The sequence below is a fragment of the Antedon bifida genome, chromosome 8 (genome assembly GCF_963402885.1).
Source record: "Antedon bifida chromosome 8, ecAntBifi1.1, whole genome shotgun sequence".
Taxonomy (NCBI): Eukaryota; Metazoa; Echinodermata; class Crinoidea; order Comatulida; family Antedonidae; genus Antedon; species Antedon bifida.
This window is the reverse complement of record NC_136233.1, coordinates 4,667,932-4,683,165: the sequence shown is the minus strand read 5'-3', so window position 1 is coordinate 4,683,165 and position 15,234 is coordinate 4,667,932. Positions and strand designations below refer to the sequence as shown.

The 15,234-nt window shown below is 31.7% G+C and overlaps 1 protein-coding gene across 3 annotated transcripts in view; it reads right to left on the bottom strand.

Moving 5' to 3' along the window:
- Positions 1–5,706: 5,706 nt before the first annotated feature.
- Positions 5,707–15,234, bottom strand: part of LOC144850840 (WD repeat-containing protein 89-like) — a 66,965-nt gene continuing 57,437 nt past the window's right edge. For all 3 annotated transcript variants that reach the window (XM_078708313.1, XM_078708315.1, XM_078708314.1), the window contains 4 exons: positions 14,855–14,937; positions 12,235–12,340; positions 10,556–10,717; positions 5,707–7,244 (listed from right to left, as the gene is read on the bottom strand). In XM_078708313.1, coding sequence (XP_078564439.1) covers positions 7,188–7,244; positions 10,556–10,717; positions 12,235–12,340; positions 14,855–14,937 — 408 coding nt within the window. In that variant the 3' untranslated portion in view covers positions 5,707–7,187. The remainder of the gene's footprint in view (positions 7,245–10,555; positions 10,718–12,234; positions 12,341–14,854; positions 14,938–15,234) is intronic.

The following is a 15,234-nucleotide window of genomic DNA, read 5'->3' as shown; positions in this document are numbered from 1 at the left end:
ACTTTATCTATTGTTTGAATCGATGACTCATAATTTAAACAGTTGTAAAAGATCATAGTTAAAATGAGTAATACACTCATCTCTGTGTTTACAAAATTATAATTTGTATTTTGTAGTGGTAACTTAGCAGAGACAAGACATTTTATGTACTGTATATTTTTTTTTTCTAAATTAAGCAAAAAAATCAATCCAATTTACATTTTTTTTAGTAGGCATATTATACAGTTGTTAAATTTGAGAGGTGGGAGAGGGCGACAAAAGGTTGGAACCTTTGTTTACATTTTAATTTTTTTGTGAAAACTTTAATCATCATTATTTTAATTTTTAGTTTGAATTTATTTGTCAGTTACAATTATTAATAATTTTCCATATAGTTCAGTCGTGGGAATATAATCGCAATAATGCGAAGAGTGGTCAGAACGAGTCAAAGTATGGCATGCACTATCGCACTGCTTATCTTATGTTGATTAATTGAAACACTGATTATTTTTTTCTGATAATAGAAAAAAGGTGTGAAACATGTCACCGTGTAGATTTTCAGCTGGTAAAAAAAGAGAGATTATTTATAGATCCTAATGAATTCAAATACAGTGGAAGCATTTTGCCAAAAGGAAATTTCACATCTAAATTTGGTTATGAAGTTAACCAAGCTTTTTTTAGTTTACTTGTTATAGCATAATAAGGCAATTACATGTCAAATGAGAGATTTAATTTACTCTGGAACACAAGGGAACTAAGCAGTATAGTATTTGAAAATTACATATCTAGGGCAGTACATGACCTGTTGATGTATTAATACATATGGACATACTAATAAATATATTAACTCTGATAAGAAAAAGTGTATATTAGAAAACAGGTATGGTTCTTGGAAACTTTAACAATGCCCCAGGACTTAAGTGGGAAGTATGAAGGAATGAGCACCTATCATCTCTTGATAATTTGGAAACAATCATAACAGTACAATTACGTCAGAGTAGGGCAAAACGTCTGACCAATTAACATAGCTCCTTGACACAAACTACATATTTTGCAGTAGTTAACATTTACTGTATCAACAATTATATTACGTTAAATGCCTGCCACCTGTACCAACTATACAATAACATTTATATTGCCACCGTTACCATACTATCAAAATTGTGGTGTTGAGAATTTAAATTCATTGTAATAAGTCTGCCATTCTGTAGAGGGCGTGAATCAGGAAATTATTGTGAATCTTGATGCTTCCAGTCTATCTTTGGCGAAATATCTGAGACCGTTAGGATAAGTAACCGAGAGGGTTAATTCCACAAAAATTTAGCATTGTGTCCGTCTATCTTAAACAAGCAAAGATTCTATGCTCATCTCAACTCCCAACATCATAACAAGTGGTTTAGTTATAATGATCGTCATCAAGGCATAACCATTGATAAAACCAATGTTGGTAGTGTTTGCACATCTGTTGCTTTATTATATGTGAAAGATTGTATGTATCATGGATAAACAAGTTATTTTCCATGGTTATATGTAGCAGGCACATTTTTCCATCTCAAAATCACAGGCTTAAAATTCAAATATGCTTGGAAGCTGCTACATTAAATAAAATTAAGAAAATAATGTAACAATTTACAAATGGTACTGAAGTGAGCTAAATCTAAATATTTCTTTATTAAACTTGTAAATGATGCTTATGAGACAAGGCTTTACCTAATTTGTGATCCCATCACAAGATTCACATCTTTTTGGGATCTGCTTTCATCCATTTTCTTTATTATCTCTTGCCATTGTTGTTTTTTGTTACTTTTTGTTTTTTGGATGTTAATAAATGTTCTTTGAATTGAATTGAATTGAATCCTGCAAAACCTCCACTTCGATTATTCTTTTTGAACTTATGTATGTTACCACCTACATTTGAACTGTTGTTTAAATAAAGATATAGGATAGAAAAACAGTTAGAAAATATAATTACAGAACAATTTTTATTTAGTATTTCTACAACACATTAATATAAAGAATCGGGCATGAAAAAAAAAGAATCAAATTTGCGAAAGCTTTTAAAAAGAAGAATGTTTCAAGTCAATTTAATAAAGGAAGAGTAAAATTACTCTTTCCCGATTGAACTGTTTGAATTGGTGTAAGGAAGTGATCGAAGTAATCAATCCATCTGCCACAAATGTGTTACCTCTAAACAAAACCCCTCTCCCCACCCACCAACCTTGTGTTACCTCTAAACAAAACCCCCCTCCCCACCCACCAACCTTGTGTTACCTCTAAACAAAACCCCTCTCCCCACCCACCAACCTTCCTCTATATATGGGTTGCCTTCCACTCTATTTCATTTTTATAAAAAAAAAATCAGAAACAATCAGCCTTTTCTTAAGCAAAGTTTTTATTTAACGATACATTGAATAGACCGATAAAAGATTTCAAAGGTATGAGTTGAAATTATTCAACAAATAAGTATTTAAAGCCTGGCTGAATAAAATTGTCACATCTATTGCTGATGTGGGGTTTTTTCTATCTAAATACAGCATATCATTGTTGCAGTATTTAACAAATAATAAAACCTGAAGTTATCTTACAGATACTTAGGAAGTGGCCCTTAGGAAACATTACAGTATTACCCCTGTATTCCAAATGGTCTCCACAGTTTCCTGGCTCACTCTGTCACACGATTCTTTTAAGTAGATGTTGCTTGGTCACCACTTTTGAAAGGCCAAGCAAGCATAGTTTGTTCCACATAGAATCTGTATCTATCATTACAGCTCTTCTGTGTAAATTGGCCGTAAGACGAAAAACAAGGACGTAAGCCGCAATGAAAGCCATGGGTTTTTCTAATTTTCGGTTGTGAGTTAATTTGGTTGCCTTGCAGATTACGTCCTTGCGTTGCATCCTAGCGGGAACCAAGCTTAATACCCCTAGGAATATTGCGCAATGATAATTTAGTAAGGATAAGGCATCCCAATTTCAAGTATTTGTTGACGCATCTAAGCTGAGGTTCAATTCTTTCAATGTGTGTGATTGGAGGATGAGAGGAGTTACCATTGAGAGTGGATTAGGTTCATTAGGTAGGTTAGGTCATGATGGGATATATAATTTACCAGAAGACCGAACCATTGACTAACAAATCCTATAACAGATTCCAGCCCTGAACCTTTAAATTTGGAATACAGGGCAGCATATGATATACATTTAACATTAATTCATGATTTTCAGACTGCTTCTTTATCAGTATAGCCATTTTGTTACTAGTGAGCAGAAATAATTAAAGATGTATTGTCCCCCAAAAACATGAAAAATGAAAATTATTTAAATCAGACTTTGAATATGTTATTTTGTAGCTTTAATAAGTTAATCACTTCCGTAGAGAAAAAAAAAATTAAAAAATAAATGGTTAAATTCAACCAAAAACCCATTGGCTGGCAGCCAATTTGACCATTTTTGTTTTAAATTACACTTTTTTCAGGTATAAATACATTTTTTTTTTCCAATCCAATTTTTGGTCAAAGTGAATAACTATTATGTTATATTAAAATGGTATATTCAACAAAAATGTTGTTAAGAATTATTTTTCCAGTGGGACAATACATCTTTAAGCAAGGCTTAAAAAATAATATCTATCATTCATCTATCATTTATCTAACATTCAAATACTGACAGTTAATACTTTGCATTCATAAATATTGATTAACACAGTATTATATATTTTCTTAACAAATATTAGACCAAATAAACTTTGCCTTTATTAGAATTTGCAATTAAGAGTAATAAAAGCAAAACCTTTAATATATTTTTGTACTTTTTAAACAGTTTATATTAATAAATTTAAATTAAAATATTATCAAATCTGAAGACGTAAATTTTATAAAAATTGGTTATATTGATACAGTACAACAAATAATTGATAGAAGTTTTACAACATATTTATGTTTTATTGTTTTTAAAAGACAGAAAAAGTAATTGTAAATGAATTAAACACTATTTGTATTTGTATGATGCGAAAAATAATAATTTAAATATACAAATTCAAATCACATACAAATACTCTTTTTATTTATATTACAACATTATTATGTTGTTAATATTTATTATAATTAGTATATGAATTATCATATTACTTCTTGCAAAATGCTAAATATCTAAGTACATAGTTAATGAAAGGTAATTAAACAGTAAGTAGTACAGTTATAAACTAATTTATGCAAATGTATTCATGATATTAATAATTTACCCATTATTAGTAATACTTGATAAACTAGGCTGCCATTTAGAATGTCATAAAGACAGAAAATGTCCATTATAATACAGGCTTTTGTGCAACAAATCAAATTCATTTACAAAGTGAATTAGTTTATAGTTGAATCGTATATACATTCTTTATCATATTCTTTTAATCCTATTCCTTGTTATTAATACAATCTTAATCAATTGAACGCTACTACATCTATTTTTCTGTCATTACGCTTTAAGAAACTCCTCTAAAGGTCTATTATCTGTTTGTAACCTTTTGGTTGAGGGGATAGCTCATCTTTGGGAGTATGTTGTGTACTATTTACCCCATTTGAAAAACCTGTCAACCCCACCCACTCAGCCAATTTCGTCCTGGAAATAGTACTTTCACCTTGGCTTTATCTTATCAAATACATTAAAAAAAATCTCATATAAGTGTTATTAGTTGTGTTATATAAATGCTCATATTTTAAGGCTACATCCAACTCAATGTTAGATAAGTTCTTCTCATACTGTACTTTAGGCTATGTTCAGACTCAAGTTCTGTAAAGGCTGTGTTCAGAATCAAAGTTTTAGATGAGTTCTACTCATGTACTGTAAAGGCTGTGTTTAGAATCAAAGTTTTTAGATGAGTTCTGCTCATGTACTGTAAAGGCTGTGTTCAGAATCAAAGTTTTAGATGAGTTCTGCTCATACTTTAGGGTATGTTCAAACTCACAGTGTTAGATATTCTGCTCATACTACTGTATAAGGGTATAGTCAGACTCACAGTGTTAGATAAGTTCTGCTCATACTATAAGGGTATGTTCAGACTCACAGTGTTAGATATTCTGCTCATACTGTAGTGTAAGAGTATAGTCAGACTCACAGTGGTAGATCTCATCTAAAAAGCCAAATAACCAATATTGTTTGTGTTACAGTTAAAACAGGTTAGTTGAAACTATAATCTTAATACGCTAGACCATATTTGAAATTGGAGGTAATATATTCTTTCTACCTTATTTACATAGTTATTTTGACACAGGAAAAAAAGGCCTAAGGTGTTCACAAGAGAAGGTTTTCCATGGTCAACTTAGGACCACAAGAATACAAAACAAGTATTGTCATCATACAATTAATTTCACAAAGTGAATCATCAACATACGTAACATTAAAGGAATCCCTTTCTGGTAAGTACAGTAGGTAACAGTAGTAGTAGCACAAGAATACAGTACAAAAAGATGTGTGTAACCATCATCCATGTTATGCAAGTAATTGTATTAGTTTGGCTTTGGATTTAATGAATAATTTTACCAAAGTTAATAAAATTATCACAATACTGTACAGCTCAATCTCCCAAAACTGGACATCCTTCTTGGGATTGTCTATAAATGTTGGATCAGTTTAGCAGCAAACAAGTTTTTTACAGCAAATGGGCCTAATTGTTATTAATGTAAAACTTGCATAAAATAACAGTACAATGATAAATAAAATGTACTATATTATTTTTTGATATTTTATATGTGATTTTATATAGATTTGTATTTTGTATGTATATTTGTTACTATCTCTGCAGTGTATATAAGACGTCGAATTTCTGATGTATTTTTTTATATTGGACCAAATAAAGAATAATAATTACCTACACAAACATTTTTAAATAACACTGCTCTATTTTTATAAAATAAATTGTATCATCCCTCAGATTGCCAATGAACTCTTTCGGTTATTTAGGCCTACAAGCAGGTCACTGAGCCTGAGTGTCGATCTACTGTAGGCATAGTTCACATAATACTAATCACTTCATGGAAAAACAAACCCAGTCAACGCCTACCCAATTGAGTTTTAGCCAATAAGATGTGGCACTGACAGATTGAAAGCGATAGACCCTATCTACTCAATAGTAATGACGCCTGGTATATATAGATGTCCAAGATCAAAGCAGTGATTATGATTGTGGTAACTCATGGAATTCGATTGTTTCATAGGATGCACTGTTGCCTTCTTATCGCTGTACAGCTCCAATGTTTGATTGACGGCGGTACAACGATTTTCAACTGTAGTTGTAAATTTTATTTTTAGGTATGTCCTGTGACGATCATTTTGTCAATAATTAATTTTTTTTGATAAATGCTTAGTTTATAAAAGCTGATGATTTTTTTTCATTACAAAATAAATTGTTCGGAATTCAGGAATTTCGTTTTTCATACTGAAGTGAGTGATACTGGGCCTTCCAGTTTGGGATGTTGGCTTTTGGAGATTCCACTGTATAACAATTCAAAATATAAACTTAAAAAGTTCATAACCAAAAACTTGTACATGTAATGACAACACTTTTTGTATTCAATTACCTTCTACAAATCGTTTACTCCTAAGACTATGATGATGAATTTGCTATTTTCATGTTTATGTGTACACTATTGTTTGTATATTTAGGCAAGGTGCTTTCTCTCATTGCCTTGTCTTTGGATTGGACATAAAGATGTTGGTCCCACGTACATAAAATCCATGATAAAGAACATTTGAAAGGGGTAAGAAAATCGTCTCCTGGCATGCTGATAACTCAAATTTCCAATTCTAGTTAAACAGAGAACCATACATTTGAAGGTTGAAGATGATAAGTATGTAAAAAATGCTGGCTCTATTGTCAGTGTCTTCCGAGAAAAATCATTGAGATGCGTTTCCATTGAATGCTAAATTGGTTAATATCTACAAAACATCTATTATCTGATACACATGATACCAAATGTTTGCATATTTATAAAGCTCAAATCAACGTGGAAGTTCAAAGTCAACAACTTGCATACATAAAATGTACATTTTTACAAATTCATTGTCGTTTCAAAAGCTTATCAATCTTGAAAAATATTGCAAAAGCCTCAGTTTGAACATACGGCGAAAAAGCAGACTGTTCCAGCGTATAAACGCATATTATAAGTTCTTTCTTTTTGCGTTTCTTTGATTCTATGCATACTAGTTCCTATCTTGCTGTACTGTTAATCTTGCTGTACTGTTAATCGTTGTAGTCGTTTTGTTGTCTTTTCAAAAGGCTCCTGTGAAATATAAAATGAAGTATTTAATAGTATAATTAACTTTATTGCACAAATAAGCATTGTGGTGTTCTAATGAGTAATAGTTTTCATTTGTTGTCAGTCAAAAGTACTTCATATTTATCCTCAATGTTTAAGTTTAATGACTCCCTCCACCCCAAATGCACCCGTAGCCAAAGTTGTAAAACATTAATAACACCAAATTGGAAAAATGCTCAAGGTAAAAGAACTTTTAAATACAGAGCAACAAAAAAATGGAATCTTTTACTAACTGATATTAGAACAAAAGTAACTGGGAAAAACATTTATAAATTCAAAAATATATCAACTTAAATATCATCTAAGTGATCCTGCATATACTGTATCTACTTTTTAAATGTTATTTCGTATGTATGTCTTTTATACAAAAAAAATGTTGTTTTTAACTGTTCTGTATATATCTTCTTTTAAATTAGGCTTATGTATGCTTTTATTTTTTGTATATATGTTATAATTTTTCTTTACTTTTAAACCTTGTAACTGGACCATTTTGAAAAGCAGTACTACGTTACTGAAAATGCAATCCAGTCAAAAGAAAGAATAAATAAATTATTAAATTAATACTGATTTTGTTCTAACAATCTATTCAAATTATATATTTCATGTATTATATGTCTGGATGCTTAAAAAGTTTTGTTACAACAAAATGGAAAGTGAAGTTAATGCACTAAATTTTATCCGCTCCTCTAATAATGTTCGATCACTAGTCAATCTATAGCATTTAAAAAAATTATTTTTATCAAAGACAGCATAAATGCTTATCCATAGTCCTAAAACGATAACTTTTATAATTTCTTTTGTTTTTTGTAAGAGAAATGTATGTTTATCTATTTATCATTGATCATTTTTCCTCCTCACTGTAGCAGCCTTTAGGGCTACTAGCCTAAAGATACGTCTGTAAATTGATGTTTAAATATAGACTAATACATACAGACAAAAATATATACAAGATAATCAGTGAAACTTGGCAAGAGGGACATTTTCTGTTTCCTTGGAGAGTTTTGTATTCTGAACTGTATGAACTTGCATTTATTTTATTTCATACGCAACCCACTCACCAATTACAGGATGAAGACACTATTTCAAATTGATCGAGCGCTGGTAAACTAAATCTTATTTGAGGCATTGAGGAGTTGAAAGCGTTCAAGTGAGTTACTGTACAACCCTGGTACTAGGTCAGGATTGAACTCTGAACCCCCTACAGCTCCACTACTACTTTAACTTCATGGAAAGTAAATCTACTATTAATTAAAAAAATGCTCACCAGTTACAAAATTTGATTAGGTGCCCACTGATTTAACCAGTTTGTAAGCATACAAATTCATTATTTTATTTTAATTTATTTGAAAATAAATATATATTCAGTGTTAAGTAGTAAGAACTAACTGGCCATAAAAGAGGTGCGTGTGACATGTTTGTTGACAAGGAAAAACAAACACCAGTGGCATAGCAGCTATGAGCACTCACTGGTTAAACCTAGGGGCCGGCCCCAGAGCTCAAGGGCCCCAGAGTATGAGCACTACCCAGTGTTGGAGGGCCCATATAGAGTTCTAAACCAGGGCCTTTTCCCCTGCATTACGCCACTGACAAACACTAAAATATCTACCAAGTTAACTATTACTGACTATGATCTTATTAACAGTAACACTGTGAATGGCTAAACCATCCAAAACTATGCTGAATATGGCTACAGGGGCAAATTACAGTACAGTACAATAGTACAATTGTAATTTCAGCTGAACTAGGAAAGATACCTTTCATCACAGACTTTATAACGAAAATCGAGTGTCAAGTCAATGGTTAAACGTGTAAACAAAAAAAGGACAATGCAATGTCATTGACTTAGATGTCGATGACCCCTATTTAAATACATCAAATCATGACAAATTACTGGCATTTGACAAACATGATATAAACAAAAAGGAAAATAATAGTGAGTTTGAGCAAGGAACATCAATCACATAAACTGATATGTGTGCCAGACAATGAGGTACATCTGAAGGTTTTACAAAACCTATTTAAAGTAGTGCACTTAACATTACTTTTTCATAAAGAATGCACTTTATAATGTGTACTAGAACATATTACAACATACTTAAGTAGTATGATATTCAATAAATATTCTATTTAACTCAATAAATATTCTATTTAACTCTTAATGTGATTGAGAGTACTGAAATTTAGTTTTGGAACTGAGTGTAATAGAACAAATAATTTCATTCAGTGAAAGATGAAAATGTGTTATATCTTCTCTTGGCTCATAAAAATAAAATCTTTCATCTTTCACCTCATGAAATTATTTGTAACATTACACTCATAAACATTCATTATTTGTATACTGAATTACATAATTCCTGTCATTTTATTGGACGATTGTGATACTATTAAATGATCTTGTGATAGTACCTTTTTCTCCATTTATTTTATATTTCCCCGGAAAAAATCTTACGTACGAAAAAGAAATATCTCAAGACCGATTGATCGCGATCGAACTCACTTTTTTGGAAAGAGATATGTGTTAATTTGGACGAAAAAGCACTTTGATAATAGCTACCTGTATATGAGTGTTTGTATGATTTTAATTAATTAATAGAAACAAATATAAAAGACGTGGAATCGTTGGAAAAAACAGAATAACCCCAACAGTGTCAGTTGCCTGGCATCGTTTTGGAATCATACCACTAGCCTAGGCCTAGAATAATAATGCATAATCTGATGTACAGTAGTCTGGGACACAATCTGAGAGGTTTAGTCTGGGGCATAATGCGAAGAGTTGCTGATGTAGTCTGGGACACAATTTGAGAGGTTATTAACATAGTTTGGGGTGTAATGCAAATAGTTGCTGATGTAGTCTGGGACACAATCTGAGAGGTTATTAACATAGTTTGGGGTGTAATGCAAATAGTTGCTGATGTAGTCTGGGACACAATTTGAGAGGTTTAGTTTGGGGTGTAATGCAAAGAGTTGCTGATGTAGTCTGGGACACAATTTGAGAGGTTATTAACATAGTTTGGGGTGTAATGCAAATAGTTGCTGATGTAGTCTGGGACACAATTTGAGAGGTTTAGTTTGGGGTGTAATGCAAATAGTTGCTGATGTAGTCTGGGACACAATTTGAGAGGTTATTAACATAGTTTGGGGTGTAATGCAAATAGTTGCTGATGTAGTCTGGGACACAATCTGAGAGGTTTAGTTTGGGGTGTAATGCAAAGAGTTGCTGATGTAGTCTGAGACACAATCTGGGGCATAAAGTATTCTAAAGTTTGGTACTATACCCTTAATGGTGATCCTCTCTTCTCTGATTTCCTAAGTGAGTGTGCTGCGTTGGACTGTTCCATTCTTCGCTCGTCTAAAATTGTTTTATTCTCCATAATGTTATCTTGTTGTTGCCATAGTGATATAACAGAATCTTCACCCCCAGTTACCAGGCTTCCAGTCTAGAAAATAAAAATGCTTTTTTCATTTAATGTGGTTAAAAGTACTTACAGGTACTCTAAAAGACAGAATAACCCCAACAGTACTTACAAGTACAAGGAGGTTATGTAGTCGATCGCTTGAGTGTGTCTGTTTTTGTTTGTTTGTTAATGTTAGCAGGATTACTCAGGATCCCAATTCTGGACAATATTCAATATTATTTTCAGACTTGCTAGTGTTAAAAGATAGGAGACAATTTTCAAAAGCCGGCGATCTGGTACTAAGCAGTCTTAATGTAACGCTATGTTCATAGTAAAAAATGGATTGTTAAAAGTGTATATTATGCGCTAAAGTCTAAAGTAGGCACAAATGGTTCTTCATTTTTTTAGATCATGTTTCTATTATACAAATATGAACTTCTCTAATCCGTTCTTTAACTAGTAATTAATCCTAGGTTTTAGAATTCTTGGATTCTCACCGTTTTAATTAAAAGAACTCAATTTAATCCTAGTATATTGTTAATGCACCATTCAAATGAGATATTAATGGTTATTGGAAAATTTAATAGACTTTGAGAATAATGTTAAAATGAGCAATATAAAACGCCCACTCAAAGCCTATAGCCTTTGTAAAAGAAAAACAGTCTGTTTCTCATGAAATATGGAGGACTATAGAGGGCTCTGTTTTGTTAGTTACCAAAGAAAACCAATAGGATAGATTGCAATTCAATGCAACATTACAGAATCGACATTATCCTAGGGCGTGTTTCCGCAGTCATAACAAAATTATCAGTTAATTTTTTAACCAATCAGATAATTAATACAAAAATAACTGTGCATGATCAGACTTTACCGAACAACCAAGAGCCCAGGTCAAAGGTTAAAAATTATCGTATTTATCAGATAATTATCCGATTTGAATGAGATAATTATTGGCTAATTTTTCTCGAGTGGAATCGGTTAAACCCCTTTTCCACAGGCAGTTTTATCAGTTAATTATCGGTTAATTTGTATCGGTTATTTTTTGGCTGCGGAAACACGGCCAGAGTCATGATTGGTCTTCAGTCACTATGTATCTATTGTAAGAAGTTGTTTAGATTATTATCATATTGTGTATAGCAGATATACTACAGTGTTGACAAATAATCCTACTATAACATGGGCTTTTAATTACCATTTGGTAGAGTTTTTTAATGTGAGCATTTACAATATTGTTTAGCTGAAATAATTTATTGTTATTTTATGGTGCTATATTTGTTTGTACACAGTTACAGGCAAATTCTGTGATGTGGATCTTCACAATAGAATGTTTATAGCCATAATTACATACCAGGAATTTCCTATCCATAATTATTGTTTGTCTTGTGTTAGGTTCTATTTAGATTATATTTTTCAATAACACCCACTTACATGTTCGTATCTGACGAATGTATATAATGAAAAGGTTATACTGTTATTATATACTGTTTAGTCAAGTCATAGAAGTTTGTGTCAACAGGGATCATAGGCCTCCTTATGCAACGGTATTCATTATGTATTACCTGATCATTCCAATGTAAACATCGTACGGTTGATGAGTGGGCTCCAGATAACCGATGTACAGGATAAAGCTTATCTTTACCTATTGTTAAAAGTGTTTGTTCACCACTGAAAAAAACAAAACCAAACAAACAAAGATAAATAAAGCAATCTTTAACATTTACAAGTATGCAGTACCGTAAAATCTTGAAAAGATTAAATGATGTAGATCTGATGATACAAGATCTCATGAATAAAGTGATCATTTCGTCTAAATGATCTAGACATGATACAAGATCTTATGAATGAAGTGATCATCTCTTCTAAATGATGTAGACATGGCAATACAAGATCTCATGAATAAAGTGATCATTTCGTCTAAATGATCTAGAAATGATAAAAGATCTTATATATGAAGTGATCATCTCTTCTAAATTCATGTAGACATGGCAATACAAGATCTCATGAATAAAGTGATCATTTAGAAGAAATGATCTAGACATGATACAAGATCTCATGAATGAAGTGATCATCTCTTTCAAATGATCAAGACATGATACAAGATCACATGAATGAAGTATCATCTCTTCTATATGATGTAGACATGATACAAGATCTCATGAATGAAGTATCATCTCTTCTAAATGATGTAGACATGATACAAGATCACATGAATGAAGTATCATCTCTTCTAAATGATATAGACATAATGATACAAGATCACATGAATGAAGTATCATCTCTTCTAAATGATGTAGACATGATGATACAAGATCACATGAATGAAGTATCATCTCTTCTAAATGATATAGACATAATGATACAAGATCACATGAATGAAGTATCATCTCTTCTAAATGATATAGACATAATGATACAAGATCACATGAATGAAGTATCATTTCTTCTAAATGATATAGACATAATGATACAAGATCACATGAATGAAGTGATCATCTCTTCTAAATGATGTAGACATGATGATACAAGATCACATGAATGAAGTATCATCTCTTCTAAATGATATAGACATAATGATACAAGATCACATGAATGAAGTGATCATTTCTTCTAATTGATCTAGACATGATACAAGATCTCATGAATGAAGTGATCATCTCTACTAAATCTCTTAGTTACAGAAGAACAAGCTGATAATCATAGATCAAATTAATTCTGCTAAAGTAGTATTCAAATACCACTTGGTTCTAATATTGAATATCGAAATGTGGCAGGCTATAGGCCCGTGACCTTTGACAAGATCGGCTAAAATTTATAATTTCAAACTACTATATATATAAACTTGTATATTCAAGAATAGTTGCTCCATAGACTGCCGAAACCGGTTTCCAAGAAAACTGTTCTTTTTTAATTTTCAATAGAAACAGGCCCATTGTGTGTTAATTATCTATGATCTACCACAATCTACCACAGCAAATATTGTTACTGTATTTGCAAACATTGTATCAAATAAAATATAACCATGAGTCTCTAACATCACAGTGTGATGATGGTCTTGTGTTTTTTGAATTATTATTGACTAAAAGGACTGTGAAAATTTGTTATAAATTCATCAGTTAATGTACTCTGGAAATATTTTAAAGCAAATGAATCATCAGTAATCAGTAATTACTTGTATTTTTACAGTCACTCTTCGCTGAGATAAAAGGTGAGCAAGCGCTGTTCTTTATAGCATTATATTAGTCTGTTAGAAGACGCACAGTTCTCAAAATGCTAAATTTAATTTCTGTAGTCCCAATGAAAATCAATTCAATTCAGTAAATAGGAAATGTCAGTAGTTTTTTACGAATCACATTAAATTAAACATTCATTCTGCACAGATGTTTCTGGTCATGCACAGAACGATATCTTTATGGTATTTATCTCCATTCAAGTTTGTACGTAATTGGGCCGAATTTCTGTAATAATACATTAGTAATAGCTACATAGTACTGGAGAACATTGAAGATGCTCAATAGACAGATATCAAATAAACGATTTTAAATTTTAACTGCTTAAATCTTTTTGATATGTATTGTACTAAAATCTATCTGCCTTCATTGCATGATGTATGTTATTGTGTGCAATTTTGAGGCACCTTCTTAAACCTGCAAACTCTCACGCATAATGCGTGATTTTCACACACGAGGGGCGATACTTTATGCCTCACGCATACGTGGCAATTTCTCACACATCCATAAAAATATCCAGAAAAAACATTATTTTGAAATTAACTATTTTGAAGGAAAAATAGCCTAGGACTGCACATTATTTAATTAAATTGAGCATAATTAGCCTAGGCCTTTATATGTTTATTTGTATTTTATGGTTTGTAGTACAGGAAAGCCAACTCAATAATTCGAAACTTAAACATAGAGGGCATATTTTGTGAATATTTTGAATTAAAATAACATAGAGGGTGTTTAATTTAATGTCTCACACATTGGCCACAGAAAAAGTTGGCAGGCATTCTGTCCTAACCATGTAGGGCTGTGATAGGGAAGATTCCTACTCACTCCTACAGCCAAATCCTGCATCTTTCCCTGCCTGATTTCAATCATTTGATCATGCAGTAGAATCTGTTTTTTTTTATACAAAGTTGGCATAAATTGTTGCTATTTTAGAGAAGATTATGTTACTCACCGGTGATTTCCTGCCAAAACAATAAGTGTCTTCAGTGATGAATGGTAAAACCCATCAACTAAATAATCAATAGAACAGGCATCCTACAAAAGTAAAATAATATCATTATATTACATAGCCTATTTTTGTTTGAGATATTTGTGCGTGTGTTTGACTGTTAGAAGGATAAACTTAAAACTAAAAGACGAATCTTTACTTCACAGATAGATATGTAGGCACGGACTATAGGACCATAATATGGTCCTATTGAGATAACTTTTTTCGTCTTTAAGTGGTTAAAAATGTGAAATATAAGGCGATTCTAATAATTTGAGCGGCCCGCTATAAATCTCAACATGCATTGCGTGCGGATTGATATTTTTGTTTTTCGATCGATCGTG